Source organism: Branchiostoma floridae, chromosome 12 (genome assembly GCF_000003815.2).
Source record: "Branchiostoma floridae strain S238N-H82 chromosome 12, Bfl_VNyyK, whole genome shotgun sequence".
Lineage (NCBI taxonomy): Eukaryota > Metazoa > Chordata > Leptocardii > Amphioxiformes > Branchiostomatidae > Branchiostoma > Branchiostoma floridae.
The window spans coordinates 6,574,120-6,595,249 of record NC_049990.1 but is presented as its reverse complement, the minus strand read 5'-3'; the positions used below and the strand labels follow the sequence as shown (position 1 = coordinate 6,595,249).

The following is a 21,130-nucleotide window of genomic DNA, read 5'->3' as shown; positions in this document are numbered from 1 at the left end:
TTGTTTGCAACATTTAATCTTTTGATACACACGTACATACATACATGCATTGCATAAGAAACACTAGTACGAAGGTCTTAAGTCATCACTATAGAGTCAAAACCCTACATGCCACACATTCTGAATTTACCTCTTGCGACTTTGCTCCAGACCACTTCTCGACCAAGTTTTGCGCTGGGTTGGGAGGCGCCAGGGATTCATGCTATTCTAGGTCCTCTTCGCCCCTCTGATTTATTCCAAGTATGATATGACTTTCTTGACCTTTCTTTTTCAAATTCTATTTACGACTGGTGCAAACAAGTTTAAAAGTCCGACCAACTCCCAACCACAAATGACCTTGATCTCCCAATCATAGTCTGGAGAAGGTGTTTGCTTTCTTAGCTCACTCGGCGGATTGTCTAGGCGTTATGACACCATATACATCGAGGAATAGGCGGGTCATCCACCGGTGCACCCTTTAGTAACACATAACTAGCTGGCAATTATTTCTTTTCGGCACTGCGATTCGTGAGCTATTCACACTTCACCTACTAGTATCATACCATGCTCCTGCGTCGTGACAAGTTAAAACCTAAAGCTTCTATAGACACAGTTTCGTCAGGAAGACGAGTGGGAAACCGTTTTTATCAGATCTCACACTCGCCATTGTGGGATTTACGTAAATCCGGTGTAAAATGGTCGCGGCTTCTTTTGTGGAAAGATTGACAGTTTGTAATAGAATAAACTGGAAGCCAGTCAGCAACACGATCACTTTGAGGCTATCCATGCATTCTCTCCTTTTACGGACTTGTAGAGATGGAAAAATAACAAAGAAAGCGGTGAAACTCGCATCACTAAGACTACTGAATGTCTAGTAGAAGGTCACGTTTTCCCTAAAGAAAGTTTAGTGTGCTATTAATGTCTTTGTACCTCTTTCATTGATTATAGAACAGTTAACGCAATTGCGACGCTGATATATAGTATCGACTGTGAAATTTGGACCCTTTCCATCTGACATCTTCGATATGGCTTTGGCTTATTGCATAGGTTTTGGTATAACTGCTTCTTTGGAGACATCGAACTCTATGGATTTTTTACACTGGTATCTGCTGAGGGAAGCGTGCAATAGTTCTGCGCATGCCGTATAATTCCTGGGTCTTGTTACAGAAAAAAACTGTTTTAGTACGAAATATTTTGTCACAGCCTTTTTGAAAATTCTACGACATCAAAATCAATTGTGACCGTGCCGTATTCGCACCGTTTTGGCGGCGCAAAACACCGCTACCGCTTCGTGATGACTTTTTAACGCTCTCATCGGTATTCGCATGTCGCTGCCTAACCATTTTGCTCACATGTAAGCGCACGGTGGATGTGAGACGCGCAGATTTAATCTTACGGCTTACGTCAAAGGAAATTTATCCATTTACTGTTACTTACCGAGACGCGTTGCAGGAATGCCCGGACTCGTATCTGCGCTGTAGATAGTGACGACATTTTACTTCGTTTTTAACACTATAAATTCAGTATCTTTCGTTTACATAATTTACGTTGTAGATAGTTAGTGACGGCATTTGGCTTCCCTTTTCAACATTCTAAATTCAGTATCTTTCGTTTACGTTATTTACGGGCGTTACGTCAGTTCTTATGGGCTGCACATGTCCCTTTCAAATGGCGCATGGCGTATGGATGGGAATTTCATTCATTCATCCCTTCATTTTTTCATTCAAAGGAAGGTCAATATAAGATAAATAAATAAATAGATAAATAAAAAATTCAAACACTTCGCAGAGAATGTTAACATTTTGCTTCCAGCCACCATCCAAAACTCATTCATTCATTCATTCATTCATTCATTCATTCATTCATTCATTCATTCATTCATTCAATCCATCTACCCATACACACACACATATATCCATTCAAACGGTTTGCAGACATGCTGTGTCGAATGCTTTTTAGAAATCTACGAGGCTCTCGTAGCTCAGGCCCAACTTAACATGAATGTACATTCTCAACTTCTTGGATTCTCAGTTAAAACGTGGCAGCTTTGGAACAGGCAGCTCAAACTTTTGCATACATAAGGACTAGATGTATTCAGAACAAACTGTACAAAAACCGCAGTTACCTTCAGATCCTAAGGGCAAAATCATTTTGTCAGCACGACAGTACCAATTGGCAGAGTGCTAGGAGAATTGGGAAACGTGGGTGGTTTTGCATTCTGCATTCGTCTGGAGATTATAGTTCTGTTGCAGTACCAATGAAAGGAGCCCAAAATGTAATTGGGTCATAGTTTTGCTGCATGCATGACCCACATCCTAAATTTTATACTGGGATCCATCCAGCGCCAGCTGTCTCCAGGACCGGGTAGGAAATTTGCTAGTTGGGATGGACAAAGATTTCGCCTCGTTCGTCCAAAAATATCTAAACTTCATGACATAAAAATATATTCGGTTAAAAATGACAGACCAGATTATCAACACCTAAAGTTAGCAGCCGAATTGCTCCTGAAAATACGTGAATAAGCACTTCAGAGGGTTTAACTTTCCAAAGATGCCCATGGAGGTTGTAATAAACCGGCATTGTTTACGGATGGACCGTTCGCATCTCCGAACCCATCTTTCAAACGACCTTTTCCCAAAGTTTGCCCGTGTCATGAAGTGATGCATAGCGACAATTTGACCGGGTAAAGCGCTACCTTGAGCCTCATCGATCATACAGGGGTCAGTTTTGAGACAACATTCCGCCATCTTGGATTGAGCAGCAGATTGCTCAAAAAGGGGATCGAAATGTAACCAAACGAAAGAAAGGAAGAATGAATGAATGGCTCATTAAACGAAAAGACAATTAAGCAATAGCAGTCGTTAGCAAAAGGATTCTGTCAATATCTATTAGCTTCCTAATGCTTCCTGTCATTCCCGCAAGACCTTCTCACTTTCTTTATGCCTCTCTTTTGACAGTGTATTGGAATAATTTCAGTCCATCAAAATGCTTAGAAAATGCTGATAGCAGTACTTTAGGATATTGTATTTAAGGGCGCAACTTTAGAAATTTTAAGGCATTTTTGTCACTAATGTTTATGTCGTGCTAATATTGTGGACTGGTTTTTCATGGCCGATTCCAGGTAAGGGCCCGGTCATACATACACGTCGCGGGGTTCCTTGCACTATCTTAGGGCAGCGAGTGCATGCAAGGAGCCCCGGTAGAAATCGGATAATAAGGCCGTTTGGTGGTACCCAAGTTATTTCTGTCACAGCCTGCTTGGACATTCTACGGCATCAGAATCGTACGACGACCTTCGGAGAATGTGACCGCGTCCTTTGGTGCAGGTAGACATGAACAAATACCTGTATGTGCAGCCCCAGTGTTTCCTGCACTGACGTACACATGCAGGGGGTTATGGCGTGCTTACCCACGCAATGATAATGGTGCCATTATACACTGCCTATCACCACAATTTTCCCTGCTTGGGGATAAGCACCTGTGCCGTGTTTAATGGCGTTAATTAGCGCCTATTACTTCCGCCGCCGTGCTAGATATAGAAGGTCACCTTTCTACTCGGACAACGTGGCCACGCCCCTCTATGCAAGCGTTTTGTAAAACCAAGTTTTACAAAAACCGGACGGAAATCTGCAAAAAAAGGAAGAAATATTCTTTTTTAAGAGATCCCCTTTCAGATTTTGAGGAATCGCGTGTTTTTGTCGCACTGCGTGCGTCCTTGACGGTGCGTCGACATATATTTCCCTCTCCCACCGTGCGTTTTCATGCGGTGAATCGTGAGGTATTATAAGATTAATGGCATATGGTGTGTCGTTATTGATGACGTTGACCTTTTTGTGTAGCAGCGCTCATCACGTGATTGACACCCATGAGCCTCGGTTGAAGAATGAGGTTAATGTTTTCTTTTGACAGGTGCAAATAACACCTAATATGGCTATTCTTCTTCTGCCTGGCTGCAAAACACTCTTCTCTGTTGAACCTTTAATATTACTGATTGCGCCATGTTCTTAAATTGCTTTTCACTTCTAGAAAATAAGGGCTGCGTCGGCGGTACAATACGTCAGTTGAGGACAGAGCTCCATCTAAAATTCCGGAGACGTGTCCTCTGATGTACTCGATGATAAATGACGACTGTGATGATAGGGTCATTGATTGCACCAACTGACTGAGTACGCATGGAGACGACGCGAGAACGCTTGCTTTTGCCACGCTCTGATTAAGCACGGAACGACCTGAACCACCGATAAAACTAAAGACACGGTCGCACGCGTACGTAGCCGGCTGTGGCATTTTGTAGTTGGGAGTTGGTCGTATGCAGGGTCGTCTGACGTTTGGAGTTGGTTGTCGTTGCTTCTTACTAGTCTATAAAATGCCTTCGTCAGCCGAGTCTCAATACTAAAAACTCATAGCCGAAAAAGTTATATTCTGCTTTGGTGCTATCAAAAGGGCAAACTGGAGCTAGACTATGGTGGCAACTCTCAACTCAGAAAGTTTCTTCAAATCGCTTGTAACATTTCTGACAACAGCAGTATTGCTAGCGGCTAAAACGTGTTTCGAGCAATCAATTAATCGTTCGCTTGCATAATTTGTTGATGCGTTGCGGCTACAGACAGTTCAAACAGTTTTCGCCACTTTGTTCTGCACTTTGTATAGACAGTCCAGTCGGATCCGGAAACCCCCAGCCCTGAAATGTGTTGAAGACCTGCTCTTCCCATCTCCCTCGAGCCCTACAGACCCTGCAATTTCGTGTACTGTCGTTATAAGGCCGTTGGGTGGGAAAATTGCCCTGTAAATCAGCGTAATTACGCTATTGTAAGTTCACACTGGGGCGTGTTTAATTCAAACTGTGATTAACGGTTCCCAACGACTTGACTCTTCCCCTGCTTCCTGAACAAAACCGTCAGGGTTCAGCTCACAGTAAGAATATGCATTAAGTATCCATTATATAAAAACACTCCACCGTGAAACCTCCCACAGACTACCGGCAGTGATATTTGTGTGAACCATCATTATGGGTAGTGGCGTTCCCCTACAAAAGGTGGTTATGTGTGCGCGTGACATGAATAGATAGTCGTGAGGTAGCTTCCCAATAAACCCACGAAAGGTTTCTTAGAACTTACAAACGTGAACGCAGGTGCTAAGTACATGTACATGATTGCTTAGCATGTACCAGTTAAGTGCTATACTATTGGTATTGGTAATGCAAATATGCATATTTAAGACCTTTCACCAACATTACAACGTTGGATAATGCCTTGTCGTTGTCTCGAGCATCTTCCTCTGTATATGGCTCGTAAACGTAAACTATCTCTTTGGTGAAATTGTTTCTGTAATACAGCAACACAACACATAGCAACACTTGCAGGAGTCAGTTCGCACGTCATACACATTACTGTGCTCAAAAGTGCCAGGATGTTTTTGTCCAGGACAAGTGTTAGATAACTGGCGTTCCTTGATGTTGTTATTGTGCTGAAGCAGTTGTTTGCTATGTTAATAATCAAAGAAGATATCGATGAACAGAAAGCTTACCAGTTGTGATATTATGTTATTATGTGCCTTACTCGTGTTGATAATCAAAGTAGATGAACAGAAAGCTCATCTGTTGTGATATAATGTACCTTACTCATGTGTCTTATTTACTTGTATGTCTTATGAGTCTTACTTAAGTGTCTTTCTCATGTGCCATGTGTGTCTTACTTATGTCCTTATTTATGTCGCATATTTATGAGTCTTATGTCTCTTATTTTTTAGTCTTACTTATGTTTCTCACTTTATGTATCTTGCTTATGTGTCTTACCTATGTGTCTTACATATGTGCCCTCAGGTTTAGTCAAAGAGTCTACACAAATGGCGAGGCAGATGGACCAGTCCAAGGTTAAAGAGTTGAAGGAGACGTTCTCTCTCTTCGACAAAGATGGCGACGGGAACATCACGGCAACGGAACTCGAGTCCGTCATGAGGTCGCTGGGACACGATCCCACCGGGGACGAGATTACGGTTGGTTATGTTTATTCGTTTTTGTTTGTTTGTTTGTTTGTCGGTAAGGCCATGTTGATTTGATTGTATGGATGACATCCGCTCGCGCATCAATTTTCAACCGTTTCAAACGTTTCAATTTTCAAACGTATACTAATGTCATAGAATGTACCAAGGACAAAGAAGATGTAAATGGACAAAAAATCCGGAATCTATCGTACGGTATACCATGTTCTATGTGTGCAGTCATATATGAATTCCTGACCACTTCGATTTCATAATGAATGGAACTCTTTTTGGTCAAACTTTTTTTTCTTATTCGCACGCTGGCATACGTTTTTTGGTTCCCAAAGGATGTCATCCATATTATCAAATCAAAATGACCTAAGTAGGACTCTATATGTCCACTAACAGCTTGTAGTTTACAGCATACAGGTAGATTCATTGTTGACTGCAGCCAGAGGTTCGATAAGCGTACATTTTGCTATGGTTGGTAAAACATAAGTAATTGTCGTCTTTCGACATTAAATTTCAGAAACTGTAAAAAGTTTGTCATGCTAAACATCGTCAAAAATAGACCTTAACTTCAGTTTGTACACTCAGGTACGTTAGAAACTCCAGTTTGATTTGTCGTATAATCTTCAGTTGACAGCAAACAAAACAAGAGTTCGTAGACCTCAGGCCTGCATGAAATGTATTGGGTTTCTGTAGACCTATTGTGTATTTTTGCCTTTTTGTCTGTGGTACGTGGTTGGAAAAATGAGCTTTTTACTGTGTTGGTTGTGCACCATGCAAAAGTCTGACTCTGAAATTCCATTTTCTGAATTTGTAAGTTTGGACAGGGATGAACATTACTTATTTTGGATTTCTTAAGTATGTAACCAACCACAGTACTTTGAAGTTGTTGAGACGCTACCTTTTTTTGTCTCAGATGGCCCATGCACATGTAGTTACTCTGTCACATGATATACTAATATCTTCCTATTTCAATGTACTGAGTACTGACCTAATGCAGCTGCTAAGTCTCCTTGGTTTGTGTTCTTCCAATGATATTCATTAAAGATTTATTTCTGGGGTGTTATTCACTTGACATCGGAATGTTACTCGCATAATTTGACCAATGATACTTTTATCTGTAGTTCCATAGACATTAGACAACATGAATAGTGGTAGCCCCCATGCAGCAGCAACAGTTAGTCCCCAGGGTGGTATGATATTTTCATTCAATCCATCCAACCCAAACCTAAATCTCCTGTAGTATCTAAGCCAAATTTAACAGCATAATTTACTATGAAAAATGTCCTTGTCAATCCCATTTATAGATGGCAAGCTGCTGGCAATGGAAGCTTTGAAAAGTTCAGAAGCTGTTGTAGTCAAAGCAAACACCCAGCAAACATCCCCGCAAACCAATGAGCAGTTGCTTAGAAGGGGAATTTCATCATATATTTGCCGCGACAAAATGCAACAAACGATACTGAATTTAAAACAGAACAAAGCTAAGCCTCCACCACTTAACCCTGCCTGTACCATAGATTAAGCAGGCCCAAAAACCAAGCGAATATGACTAGCCCAAAACAACAAATTACCTGTATACAGTATGGAAATGGCATTACCAAAGAAACAAAAAGAAACACAGGACAAATCATACACATACCTTTCTCTTATGCCCACACTCTATACAGTTCTCCTCCACATTAGAAAATTGCATCTTCTTCTGTTTAAGTTCAAGTTCAACCATGATTGCCAACAGGGTAAAGGAACTTGTACCGGAACTTAAAACTCAGTACTATACAGCTCTAGAAACACCACAAAGAGTAATAAGCAAACTCCAATTATACCTGACCAACAGATATATAATCTGGCACACTCCCGTCATCTGGCAAACTGTCAGTGCCACTAAGTAACCTGATACATTGAAGGTAGCCCAGGCCAGATGATGGTTCTACACCCAACCATAATCTGTTTTTAAAACCAAGCAGATATTGGGAGGATGCCCCAACCACACTAAAACAGGGTCAACCTATACAGTATCAAGTTCAAGCACTAGGAGGCCCAAAATCAAACCTGACCACCAGGACACCACAAACAACTCACGTACCAAATGGCAACACAATGGCACCTTGCGTTCCGGAGATACAGCGCACGCCCCGTGCCCGCACAAAAGGTAACCTAAAATGTCAAGTTCAAGCACCAAGGGCGCCAAAATCAAAATTGAGCATTATTCAGCCACCGCCGACACATGTGCCAAATATCATCGCGCCAGCACCAGCCGTTCAGAAGATATAACTCCGGAAACACCCCTCCCGGACACAAAATTCGACCTGCCGGGTCAAGTTCAAACACGACAAGGCCCAAAGTCAATCCTAGGCAACAGGCAACAACCCCCCACCCATGCACCAAAAATCGTCGCAATCGCGCGTATCGTTCCGGACACACAGCGCCAAAAGTGCCCCAAAAACACCAAAAATGCCACCTGCAATGTCAAGTTCAAACGCCAGGAAGCCCAAAATCAAACCTGAGTGTTAGGCTACCACCCCCAACCCACGTACCAAAAATCGTCGTGCTCGCACCATCCGTTCACGAGATACAGCGCCCTACATCCCCGGCTACCGAAAAGTTCCCACCAGCATCAAAACCATACCTGCATACATGCAGGTAACAAAAGTCGTTTCCATGAAACTTTATTTGAAGTAGTGGGTCATGTGTATGCATGTATCCACAAAGACTCCAACTGACAGTCGAAAGAATGGGCAAATCCAACTTCTTGACAGTTTAATCTGTTATACCAAATAAAAAAGCGTATCTAGCACAAAGATAATCCTCTGATACGACGATGTGACGATGTAACCGATAGGGACCATGTCGTGCCCTGATCCAAATTTAATGAGCGGGAGTGGAACTCATGCATAGCTGCCAGGGAGCTTCTTTTGAAGTGACAGTGCGTGATTTTTCACCAGCCGGCAGATCTTGACAGGTTGTTCGTCAAGGCTTAGATCCTCGCGTAGCAGGTGTATCCATTCTGCCACCTTATGTAATGCAGATCCCGCAGTTTCGCCAGTGGCTAAGTGAAATACCAGTGTTTGCAGCACTGGCTGTACTTTGAATCATCTTACAAGATATTCCAAGCGACAGCCTCGTCTTGATAGATTATTGTATAGCGCTGGTAGGAAATGTATTCCAACCTTAAGGTCGGGATTTACGCTTCGGGGAATCTTCTGTTATTCGAGGAGGAGCATGATTGACATACCAATGACATTCCGTCGTGTCATCTTCATTAATGCATTCGCAATGTGGGCCCGAAGGTAGAATAAAAGGTTATCAGTGCGATCTAACCACACATTGGAGAATTCCAAAAACTTTTAACTTACTTCTAAAAGAAGAAAAACGTCGTTCGAGTTTTGACCAAACGGTCGGTTGAGAATTCGTATGGGTGGTTATTGCGTTTCTAAGGTTAGGTCAAAAATCCCAGAATGGGTCATAAAAGGTTATGTCATTTCTTGTCTTCAATTTCTATCCATATCATATGCATGTCTGTTACCTGTAGGAGCCAGTGGGATATCGAGGGACAGAATCAGCAGGATATTTGCAATAATCAATAAAACAGAATGTTCACAAAAACAGTACAGTATGAAAGAGAGGAACGGATCTTGGACCGATTAGCAATTAACATATTATATCGGCAGGCGTTCACACGCGTTTTGGTGCTTACCGGCTCAAGAAAATAAGAAGAGAGAAATAGAGCAGTTTTTATAGTAATTTCTGCCAAGTTTTTACAGTCAAACTTATCTTTGTTTACATGTAGATACTCCATCAAACAGATTTCCTTGAAACGAAACAGACCATTGTTTTGAGTATCGCCCATTTACAACTTTTCATAGACAATTAGGTCCAAATTCAGAATCGGACCGGGCCTGACCCTTTGGACCTATACCTGAATTTTCTGTACCGGTACCCACCACTAAAATCTTCATTTTTCTCTCTCCAGGACATGATGAAGAGCGTTGACGTGGACGGGAACGGCACCATAGACTTCCAGGAGTTCCTGTCCATGATGGGCTCCAGACCCTCGGTTCACGCCGTCGACCGAGACGTCGAAATCAGGGAGATGTTCCGAGTCTTCGACGTGGTCAGTTTCTTTATTGTTTGACATGATTCTTTCAAGGTTCATGAGTATTTTGGGTTTTCACTACCATTTTCACATCCCAGGCTTTAAACGGAGATGATGCATCTATTTACAACTTTTTTCTTCTTCATTTTTCACGATACTGTCTTACATTTCCAATGTAACGTTAGTGTGATTATGGCGATTATGATGTTATATGTTTCATATTACGCCCCCCCCCCCCCCCATACGTTCGGATATAGCGCATCGACCCATTTACGAGATGGACACGTGCGTTGGCGTTTCAGCTATTTCATCTGGTCTGTTGTTCAGACAGATATTAGATATGACTGAATTGAATCAGATGGAATGGTAACTACAGTTCACCGGCCCGCTAATACGACCAGACACAGCCAGATTAGTACGTAAATGATCCCGACGTCAATTAAGACACAAATACTAATTACACCGGCGCCGTTAAATGGTTGAATCCAGGACATCAAAAATGCCACAGTCATATTAACCTAGTGAAGGTGGGCGGTAAAGTAGATAAGGGGAAAAAATAGATGGATTGATATGACATATTAAGTGAACCTTTTCCATTTGCGCTCCCGCTGTCGAGCAATTTGCTCATCACTGCCACGGTAAATTAATTAAGGAAGAAATGCGCCTTGATCAAATGAATTCTAAAAATGGACCGTCGACCCACAATGTCACAAGGTCACTGCAGCGGTAATGTCACGCTTTTAGAGCCTCAAGGTCGTGTAGTGCAGGAATGTCAAGAGCAGTTCTATTTCATAGGGATGTGTGCCTAAGCGTAACACCAGGTGCATGTATAAAGGTCCATATATCTACATATTTTTCAGTGCTACCTTTTGCTCTTTGTGGTATGAGCAACGCAACTTTAGTATCAAAATAAATAAGAAAGTTATAGACATTAGTGTAAGAACAGTATCAGTACATTGACGTTATGGTATTTGGAATCTAAATCTATTCAGTTTGCGGTGCAACGAGACAGAAAGTACATAAACTGGCATTTTCTGCATAATACTGTCATCATGTAGTTCATTCATTCCCAGCCTTTTCTTTACATCAGATCTAACAAATTTAAATCTATGTAAGCGGACAGTGGTTCTATGAAAGTCACGTGGTGCACTTTTAGAGTTTAATCATCCAACATGGCGGGCAATTTTTACGTCATGGTCACGTGTGTGCAAAAGATTTCAAGGTTAACCATCCAACATGGCAGACCGTCACGTGAGTACAAACACCGTTTTAAGTTCCATGTGTTTCTGTAGGACGGCAATGGCTTCATCAGCGCTGCGGAGTTGCGCAGGGCGATGTCAAATCTCGGAGAAGATCTCACCGAAGACGAGATTGACGAGATGATCCGGGTCGCAGACAAAGATGGCGACGGCCAGATCGATTTCGAGGAATTCGTCAAGATGAGCAGGTGATGACTTGGCTTTGACACTGACCTATTTGTGACAGGGTTACTCGATAATCGGCTTTATCTTCAGTACCAGGAAATCTCATTGCATTAAACCGACAATCGTGTTACATAGAATCGTCACAAAAAGAAAAAAAATACATTCATATTCTTTCTGGTGTAATTATAGAAGGACAGACATAGATCTGATCGTCTTATTTCAGATCTTCCTCGGGTATTGTGACCCAATCACGAGCACGTTTTGACACGTGACTTCAATTATTTGTTACTTTTTATCAATTTATTTAACAGTCTTTCAGTTAACGTAACTGATTCACAAGAAGCCCTTTCAAAATCGTAACAAATCAAGATGCAAGAAAAGTATTATTAAGCCAGGAATGAAATAAATCATAGGTTCACAATAATACAACATAAAGTAGTGAGCATTCATCCATCTTTCAATGAATCATACAAAGAACAATATCAAAGCAAGGTCACAAAATCATACTAGGTCATTAACGTAACGGTGTCAGATGTCAGAGCGTCATAGGCGCCCGGGTGTTTGTAACTGACACCATCTTCTTCTCTGTGATAGGTTGGCTCATCCCGAACCTCCGAAGAGCATCACTCTGGACGTTCCCAGCCAACCAGACTCCCCGGAGTCTCCCGAAGACGGGAAGAAGGAGAAGAAGGGCAGCTTCAAGAAGAAGAGGGGCAGCTTCAAGAAGCGGCTGATGCAGCTCGCGGGAAAGGACTCCAGCGACAGACGAGATAAGGACAGCTAAATCTTCCAAGGATAACACCTTTAAGGATTACCTCTTAATCGTCTTTCTGTCAGTGGGTAGATGGGAAAGATACGTAGATTGAGTTGGAAACAAGCGGGAGTGAGATAAGGGGTTCCTTATCGACTGATGCTGACATGTTTGTATATATGACGCTTAATGGGAGAAGGGTGTGAAACGGGCACAGTTATCGCAATAAGGTAGTTATGTAACATGCCCTACTATACCATCCCTAGGTGCGCTGAGGTAGCACGTTGACAGAATGATTAAGAACTAAAACAAATTGACCAAGGCTAGAGACACGACGCTGCGTAGAAGACAAATTTGAAGTCGCTCCTCTTCAACGATGATCAATCAACTCGAATATTAGAGACTCCTTTTCAATCGATTAGCGAGAAGAAGGGGGTATCCTCCTTTTTTGCAACTGAGGCTGGTCTACAAGAACCTCATGAGTATAATCAGTCAATTATATATAAGAGAATAGGTTGTACAATTACGCGAATGATCGCGAAGATTTTGTACAGGTTGTCGTGAAGAGAGTGGATATGTTCGTTGTGATTGATGATGGTATACTTACTAGTACCCTTTTATGTCAAAACGTTTTGTTTTCTTTGCTTTAACACAAAAGCCTGCTGTTATAGTGGTAATACTGGTGGTAAAATGATTCTATATCAGCTGTATATAAACTGGCATTTGTTATCTTATTTGTTGATTGACAACCGTGATGAAAAAGAAATGTATATTTTACATTCCGGGAGTAAGACTTTAACAGAGATGAAATCCAACTTTTCAAAATCACTTATGATTAAAACAATCGGCGCTTTAGCAAAATATTTTTGGATCCAGCTATCTAGAAAAACACACTGTGACAATTATGATATCAAGGCGTAATGTCCAAATAGAAATATGGACGGGGGCGTTTCAACTGACTTAAATGTAAATGAATCTTGTATTGGCAAAAGTTAAAAGCTTACTCGCATATTATAGTACAAATATACCGTATTTTCAAGCACAAAATTCTATTACAGCTGCTATTCTGCTGAAAGTTGAATAACCGTATACAACTTCTCAAGTGAGAACGAATCATATACGGCTTCAGAAGACTTCATTCCAATTGTACGTATCACGGAAGAAACAATCTCAAGTTGATTGCCCCAGAATAACGGTTTTCTTATTAGTTTGATAGTTGACTGTTTTGAATCACATTTCGACCATACAATCGTGGAAATACACGTTACGCCTAGCTTGAAAATAAACCAGCTTGGAAATATATTCTAAACTTCTTTGGTACCCAGGGTGCTTTGTTGGGGCGCGGGTGTCCCTGTTTATATTGACCATGCATACTCTCCCTCATTTATTTTGCCAAATGAACCATTTTCGACCCTCTCTACTTTCCTGATCCCTCACAAAATTAACCAATGCTATGCAGTGTAAACAAGTGCAACAACAAGCAAAGGATGCAATACTGTTGTTTCCTACGTATGTAGTCAATGGCGTCCATGCTACGTACCGTGCGTGATGTATCAAGACTAATATAAGATTTCATTCCATTACATCCTTCTTTTCTGTGCTTTTCATCACAGCTTCAGGCTACCAGGGCGCTAACTATCAAGTCCGTACCTATGTCATTACCTTTAAATCCAAAATGGCGGATCAGGGTACCGTACATCATGCTGGGAAAATATTCGATTCCATGTGGCGCATCAGGACACCGCACAGCATGCCGGAAATATTGGAAAGGGATATTAAAACTAATCGAGGAAAAATATGGTAGCACAGGCTCCAAACCTGCATAAAAATCAGCTACCAATCAAATTAGCCTAGATTCGGAATGCATGTCATGACATGATTATGTGTCATTGAACAGTTTTAAATGTTTACAAAAAAGGAAACATGTCATATGAAGTTGCGCCAACAATCCATATAACGCATGCGCACTACAGATGACGTAAAAATTTGACCCCCAGAACGAAGATGGCGCCTGCCTGTTGAAGAGAGCACTGAATTTCATATTTTCTTCATCTTAATTCGTCCATTCAGCTCAGAAGCGTTATTGAGCGTTTTCTCATATTCGCCTGGGTTGTTTGGTACAACTAAGTAAAGTGATGTGTCTGTGGTGTTATTTCTGGTGGCCAATGGCATCAGCGTAAAAGTCAATCCGTTTGATATACCTACAACTCTAATAACAATTAACATGTAACGTTATATGTAATTCAATTTAATATGGATAGATTTGTTTACAAACGCAGATATGTAAAAGGTATATTAGGCCGTATTTTAAGCCTGCAAAAATGATCGAGCATATCCTAGTTGTGCTTTCTTTCGTGTATGTGCTTCCTCTGACCATCAATGTTCGGCAGCAGCCACAGTAAGCAAGTTCACGGTTGGAAGTGCGTATGTGCAATGTAATGTATTGTTAGCGGGTAAATATGTCAAAGATAAATGCCTTGGTGATCCTTCATTGTATTGCCAGGTGCTTTCAACTTAAACATATTACCGAAACTACGTCACACCGCACATGCGCACTTAGAAATGTGAAATAGCCTTTGATATACCGCACACTTCAATCCAACGGTTTGTAAGCTGACAAAAAAGTATCTCACACTACAGATTTTCTACCATCGCTAGCTTGGAGCAAGCTAACTCAAGATGCAAGTAATATTCGACACTTACTTTTACTGACGCTATCGTAAGTCCGAGTGAATGTGGTGATTTTTAAGACGTAGAAAATTAAGTAGCGATACTCCTCCCAGCGACAAAGACTACCATGTGTCAAAATTGGAAGTAGTGAGAATGTATTACGTGTTTGTTGAAGAAAGACGAAGAAGCTGTCAGTAGTAGTAATTCTGTGTGTTATCCCTATCATCTACAGGGCTGTGTGAATTTGACGTTCTTTACCCACACTGGTGTGGGTGGAGCGACAAACTCGAGATTTTGCCTCTTTTGAGGCCGTCTTTTCGAAACGTAACAAACCGTAGAAAATACATCTATAAGCATCGTGCAAAATGGTGCACAAAAACAGTAACGATAACATCAACTAGATGGTAACGGCAAACATGAGAACAATTATCGTTCTGAGATCTTCAGATAACGTTTATTGCATTTTGATAATCTTGACACTGGCGCCATCTAGTTTAACAGTACTGTACTGCATGCCCAGAGACAAAATTGTTGACATGACTTCTTGTAATTTGTCACCCTTCTGAACATTTCAATGTTTTAATACATGTTTTACTACAAATGGAGCAATAAGGACTACTGGGAGAAGATGGATGTAGTCTACACATGTGCTGGTTTTCACTTTTACATAGGCTTACGGCGCATGTTGAAAGGATGAAAAACTGCTGGTTGCTATTTGAGGTGTATAATACCCTGTAAGTAGGTGGTGTTTTTGTTTGTGCCGTTGCTAGGGCTACAAGAGGAAGGTTTGTTATTCTAGATGAGCACGTGCCATTATTATGATTTTTGGTTAATTTGTTACATTTAGAAGAATGTTGTCCTTACATCTGCATGTATATATCATTTTTGTTTCTAAATCTGTCAACCAATGCTCTGTCCCTCATGTTAAAAAAGAAATGAAACGTTGCATCCTAACTTTCACTCATGACCTACCTGCTAGACGTCGTGCGATAGGATTGCAACAATACGTAGACGAATCTTTATGAGATGCCCTATTGTAAAACTGCTTGTAGCGCTTCGTCGTTACCCCCAAGCTGCTTGAATCTGAGGTCAGAAAACTGAGGCTAGTTCTCAGTCCACGCAACTCCGATTGCAGGTGATGTGTTTTGTACGAAAACTTGTTACTTGTAAGACGAAAATCAAAGATAATACAATGGATAGAAAACCCGACATGTAAAGTACGTGGTTAATTAAAGGTGTACATTTCATAAATTAAAAGAAGAGAAACTATTGCTGACATTTGTGTGTTCTTGTTCTTCCCCTGTGTTAGAGCTGATCCTCTGTATTATGCAAGTGAAGGGATAAATAATATTCAGGCTGTTCGATTCTACGTTGGTCAAGGGTTGTCCACCGCCACATTTCCATGAATTATGCTAAGGATAAGGTAAGTTGCTTAAGACTGTGACCCTTGACTTGCACCATCTTGCACATTCTGATGGTCCTGCTGTCCCTTTGCCTTGCATACTACCGATCAGTGCAAACTCTACCTTGTCTTATATCTAGCGTACTACACAGTAAGAAAGCATAAAGATGCATCAACCATTTCTTGGGTTATGCCGTTCACTCACTGATCACTCCCCCATCCATCCACAAGTCAATCTAAGGCCGTACATATACCATGGTTGGGAGTTAGCTATGAGCAAGGTTGTCTGTGTCGGGAGTTGGTCAGCGAAATTGCCTGATACTCTTTGAAAGTCGTCATCTGCAGGAGCCGACTATAATTTTTGAAAAGTCAAGAAAGTCAAATTCTGCTTAGCTACGAACAAAGGAGCAAACCTAGCGAATTCCTCCAATCTACCCAAACCCATCGCCGACCTTGGTTTATTGAGTGTGGGAAGCTAAAAGTCGTTGGAAGGTCCTCAATGTGTGACCTCGCCATAACCGAACTACATATCCTTCCTTGCTGCACAAACTAACTAGTCAAGATCTCCAGACGTTTGTGTGAGCAGTAGATGTCTTGTCCAATGGGAATGTGAACACTGGAAGCTGCGCCAAAAAGGTAGAGACCCAGTACTAGTAGTTAGGTTAGACCATTGGCGAATAGACCTCATACGTAACTGATATCGTAAGATCTTCATACCTTATTATAGGACATTCCGGTACCGATTACCTTTAAATGGCTGTATAGATCGTACCATACCATGGCGTCAGACAGAGCCGACAATGAGCTAACGTAAAACGATGGCCTTGGAAACGTCGATTTCCAGATAAGGCCGCATTCGGCATTTCACGTTCACTGTAGAAAAGGAGGGGAGGGTGAATGTTTTTCTAAAGCAGGCAAAATCCATGAAGGCTTAGACGTCATCCAAAAATGTTTTAGCTGTGGCGTAACGAGGTCATTCCACTGTTTGGGAACTTCGATTGTAAGCTCTCCCAATCCCCGGTTGCATGAATATATACATACACCAAGTCTGACTTTTCATCAGATTCGTAGAGAATGAAGTTGGCAATATCATATTATAGCCGAGCAAAATGTTAAAGCTCTCATTTATGCATATTACAAGACGTAACATAAAACGATGGTCCTTCGATATCAGTTATCGCCAAAGATATTACAGTGCTGAACACGTTGCATTAAATGATTGCTCTGTGTTCTTAAATGGTATTTGTGCCTCCAAAATTTCAATCGTTCAGACCTAACCAGAAAGCTCGCTGCCCTTGTGCCGTTGGGCGTTGAAGATATTTCATCGGGTAATTGTAAGGTCGTAACAATAGCCAAAACTTTCTCATCACGACTTCTCTTCCTACATATGCCTTTACTAGATTCATTGATCAACAAGAAAGTACAGGACATAGAGGCAGTGCACTCTAGCAAACAGATTAATTCAAAATCAACTCTGGAAGAAGATATGTACAACACGTCGATGAAGGATAGACATACAGGTAATAAGATAAAGCTAAAAAGCAGTTACAGCGGATGTTGTTTGAAACGTCTGGCCGTTTCCAAAATCATATCCAGTTGTTTGAGTAACTGCTTTTGGGGATATGTACACTTGCAACGCTCTCGCATCGACATCTGCTTCAAGTAGCCCTAGCGCATCCTGCACTATCCCAGATGCTACGCTATACCATACCGGCACAAAAAAATGCCGTTATCGATTTTTTCCATCTCTATTCAGAAGTCTGAAACAGTGATCAATTTCCCGTATGTTGCGGTGCCCAGGGTCACGGTTATCGCATTGGACTACGTCATGGGCTCGTAAATCAATAATGAGGGGATTGGTTACGGGATGGTGTAATTAATAGATACTTGGTCGGCGGTGGAGCGGGAAAAATCCCCAGGAATAATACACCTGCGTCTGTTGTACGTGATGTAGCACGCCTACTGAATTGACGCATGCAACTCCGCAGTGCGTCGCCTGTAGCATCTGCAGTATGCATTATACCCCTGTCACATTATCCACGATCTTCGGGCGTATCGATGGAAGATCGGCCATATTTAAGATCGACATAGGGTTGTGTGTATTCTTCACCTGAAAACATTCCCTGACACATATAAGCCATACTTTGCACCTTGTACAATTGTTGTGCAATAAAGTTATCATTATAAGCGATGCTCGGACGATCGCCGCAGAATCGTCGTCCGATCGATTTTCGCCAAATGTGACAGGGGTATAAGGAAGGCTCTGCTAAACTGGTTTCCACTTTTGTGGGCGCCTCTTCTAACCAGTTGACAGCCAATCAGAGAATCGGATTTACCTAAAGAAAACATTTAGGCGAATTTCTGATTGGCTGAAAGTTGATTAGAGGCCACGCCCACAAAAGGGGAAACATCAGCCTTTCCAGCGTATATTGCAGAGACTGTTGGAAGGCCTCGCTACTTGCCGGCCGGAATTGCGTCTACGTTTCCCTAAACCGCCTAAGTAGCGCCCTCCCTAACCTACGTCTATATTTGATCTTTGAAAACGAAGCTTTGTACTTAAAGGCAAGAAAATTTCAAGCTTAAGTTAGAAAGAAACGTCATTTTCCTTTGAAGCCTTGAGTGGGAATCCTTCACCCCAGAGTTCTGTGATGCTCCTTTATAGTGACTTAATGGTGACTGATGCATATGGCACAGCATCCTTTTGAACCCGGCTCCTGTATAAAGTAGAAATGTATTAGAGTCATTCTGTGGTACATCGTTAGAAAGACGGGTTGAACTATAAAAGATGCCCTGAATTGGCTCTACTCTGTAGTCAATACGTGCCGTTGTGACGCCACACAGATTCCATTACTCCATTACAGATTACCGGTGTCGAATTTCACGCTAATGATTTTCCAAGCTGGCGACGCTGAATCGTCTGCCGTGGAATAAAGAGCCTCATTAACATCCATTGAAACGAGCGCAACGCAGCGGCACTCCGTGACGTCACCGCCATGCGTCTTCGGTTTCTCTTTCACCTGTGACGTGTGGCTGACGTCACAGCCCATAGATCGGTGACGCAGCGTGACGTTACAGCTCTAGCAGAACGTATCGCGCAAGGTCGTGCCAGCGTATATAAGGGTGATATCCCGTCTACAGTTGTGTCATGAAATATATCGTATGCAACGGACTAATTTTGATGCAACGGTGACCAAAACATCCGACAGAACCCGTGATGATTTCTATTGTGACTACAAATCATTTTCCGGTATTTTTCCAATTTATACGGCACAAATTAACTGTTTGCAGCTTCTGTGTATGATTTATAGTATGACCGCAATTTCTCTCAAACTTTTGGGGAAACGGACTAAATTAATATTGCCGCGTGTGCGGATGCCATCCATATAACCATGTCCGCAAGGGGTTAGCTACAATGTGATGAGTGATGCATTGTGTATAAGTGCAATTCAGTGCTAGTTTCTCGTGCTGTTGCAACGTTGTATGTGATGTTCCACAGCAATTCAGTAAACCATTTGGTCGGCACGGTGTAATCTTTATAGTATACATCAGATAATATCTGCTTATTGATCGGATGGGATCGTCTTGACTACGCTATTGAAAACCAACCAGGACTTACTAAGAATCTATGCGTAATACCAGCTCAGAAAAGAACAAGAAAGTGTTATGCCTTCAAGCATGAGGAGAGTCATCAACCTAGGAAATTCGTATTTTCCTGGAACTATTGTACATTGGAAATCATTACCACCACCAACAACACAGACGTTAGAACCTACCTGCAGCTATATGTGTAAAGGTTAAGTTTGACAAGTCGTTCAGTGTGATATGACCAGGCATTGTCGTGCTGCGTACATTTGTACATGAGAAGCTGGTGTGTTACGCAAAAGGGCGATTATATCGTCTATACAGATAAAGGTATATGTAGGCACAGGACGGCAAGGTTTCGAATACAAATACGACTTATGATAGGGTATGAACGGAACGGAAACAAAAATGTTATATTTCAAGATGTGCTATTTTCCCATATCTAGAAAAACAATACCGCAATATACTACTCGAATGAAGGGAAGGACAAATTTATAGAGTTTTTATTCTCGTCGTGGCCTTAAAATGCGAAGTCGTGACACCACAGATGTGTACTTTTATTACTTCTGAACAACCGAATTCTTTAACCACGAATGCAATACAAAGCATAAATGTAATTTTCCCTACCGCGAAATTAAATACAAGTATAAATCTTTACCATATATAGTATCAAATACAAAAACATACGACTTGAATAATTCACATCATTGATAACCTTGAAACAGTTGCTCAGGATGAACACGAATCACACACATACGCATTACATATTTACAAATTGCTACGTCAATCCAGCATATAGTAGTACATCCATCACTTTGAGCCTACAGTCTATCTCGGGAAATGGAATACGTTGAAACGCATGGTCGCTGGCCTAACTCCTGCCGTACGTTCCATTACCGTACTTAACCCCGGCGCCGTATTGTCGACAGAGTAGAATGCCTGCTCGGATAACCGACTTTCTCCTTAACCAACGGCGTCCCCGAAGCGCAACTCACCGGGGCGCGAGTGATTGAATGTTCTATTAGACTTGGCGTTTGGGGCTAGGGCAACGCCCTATCCTATTGTTGGAGAAACGTTATCCGACTAGAGGCTTAACATTTTCAATACGGCATCTTGGCCCAAAATGTACATTTATGTACTAGTATGTCACAGGAGAGAGAGAGTAGTGCTTTTGATGAATGTAGTTTTATATTGGACATGTCATGTACAACATTAGGGCTTAATAATAATACAGACCGGCC

General features: G+C 41.6%; 1 protein-coding gene across 2 annotated transcripts in view; it reads left to right on the top strand.

Annotated features, from left to right (window-relative positions):
* The window catches only part of LOC118427256 (neo-calmodulin-like), a 47,873-nt gene extending 33,645 nt beyond the window's left edge, over positions 1-14,228 (top strand). The window contains exons 3-6 of one of the 2 annotated variants that reach the window (XM_035836931.1): positions 5,801-5,970; positions 9,935-10,078; positions 11,353-11,507; positions 12,079-14,228. In XM_035836931.1, the coding sequence (XP_035692824.1) occupies positions 5,824-5,970; positions 9,935-10,078; positions 11,353-11,507; positions 12,079-12,268 (636 nt within the window). In that variant the 5' untranslated portion in view covers positions 5,801-5,823 and the 3' untranslated portion in view covers positions 12,269-14,228. Of the gene's footprint in view, positions 1-5,800; positions 5,974-9,934; positions 10,079-11,352; positions 11,508-12,078 lie in introns of both variants that reach the window. The other variant, XM_035836930.1, reaches the window with a different exon arrangement.
* Positions 14,229-21,130: the final 6,902 nt, after the last annotated feature.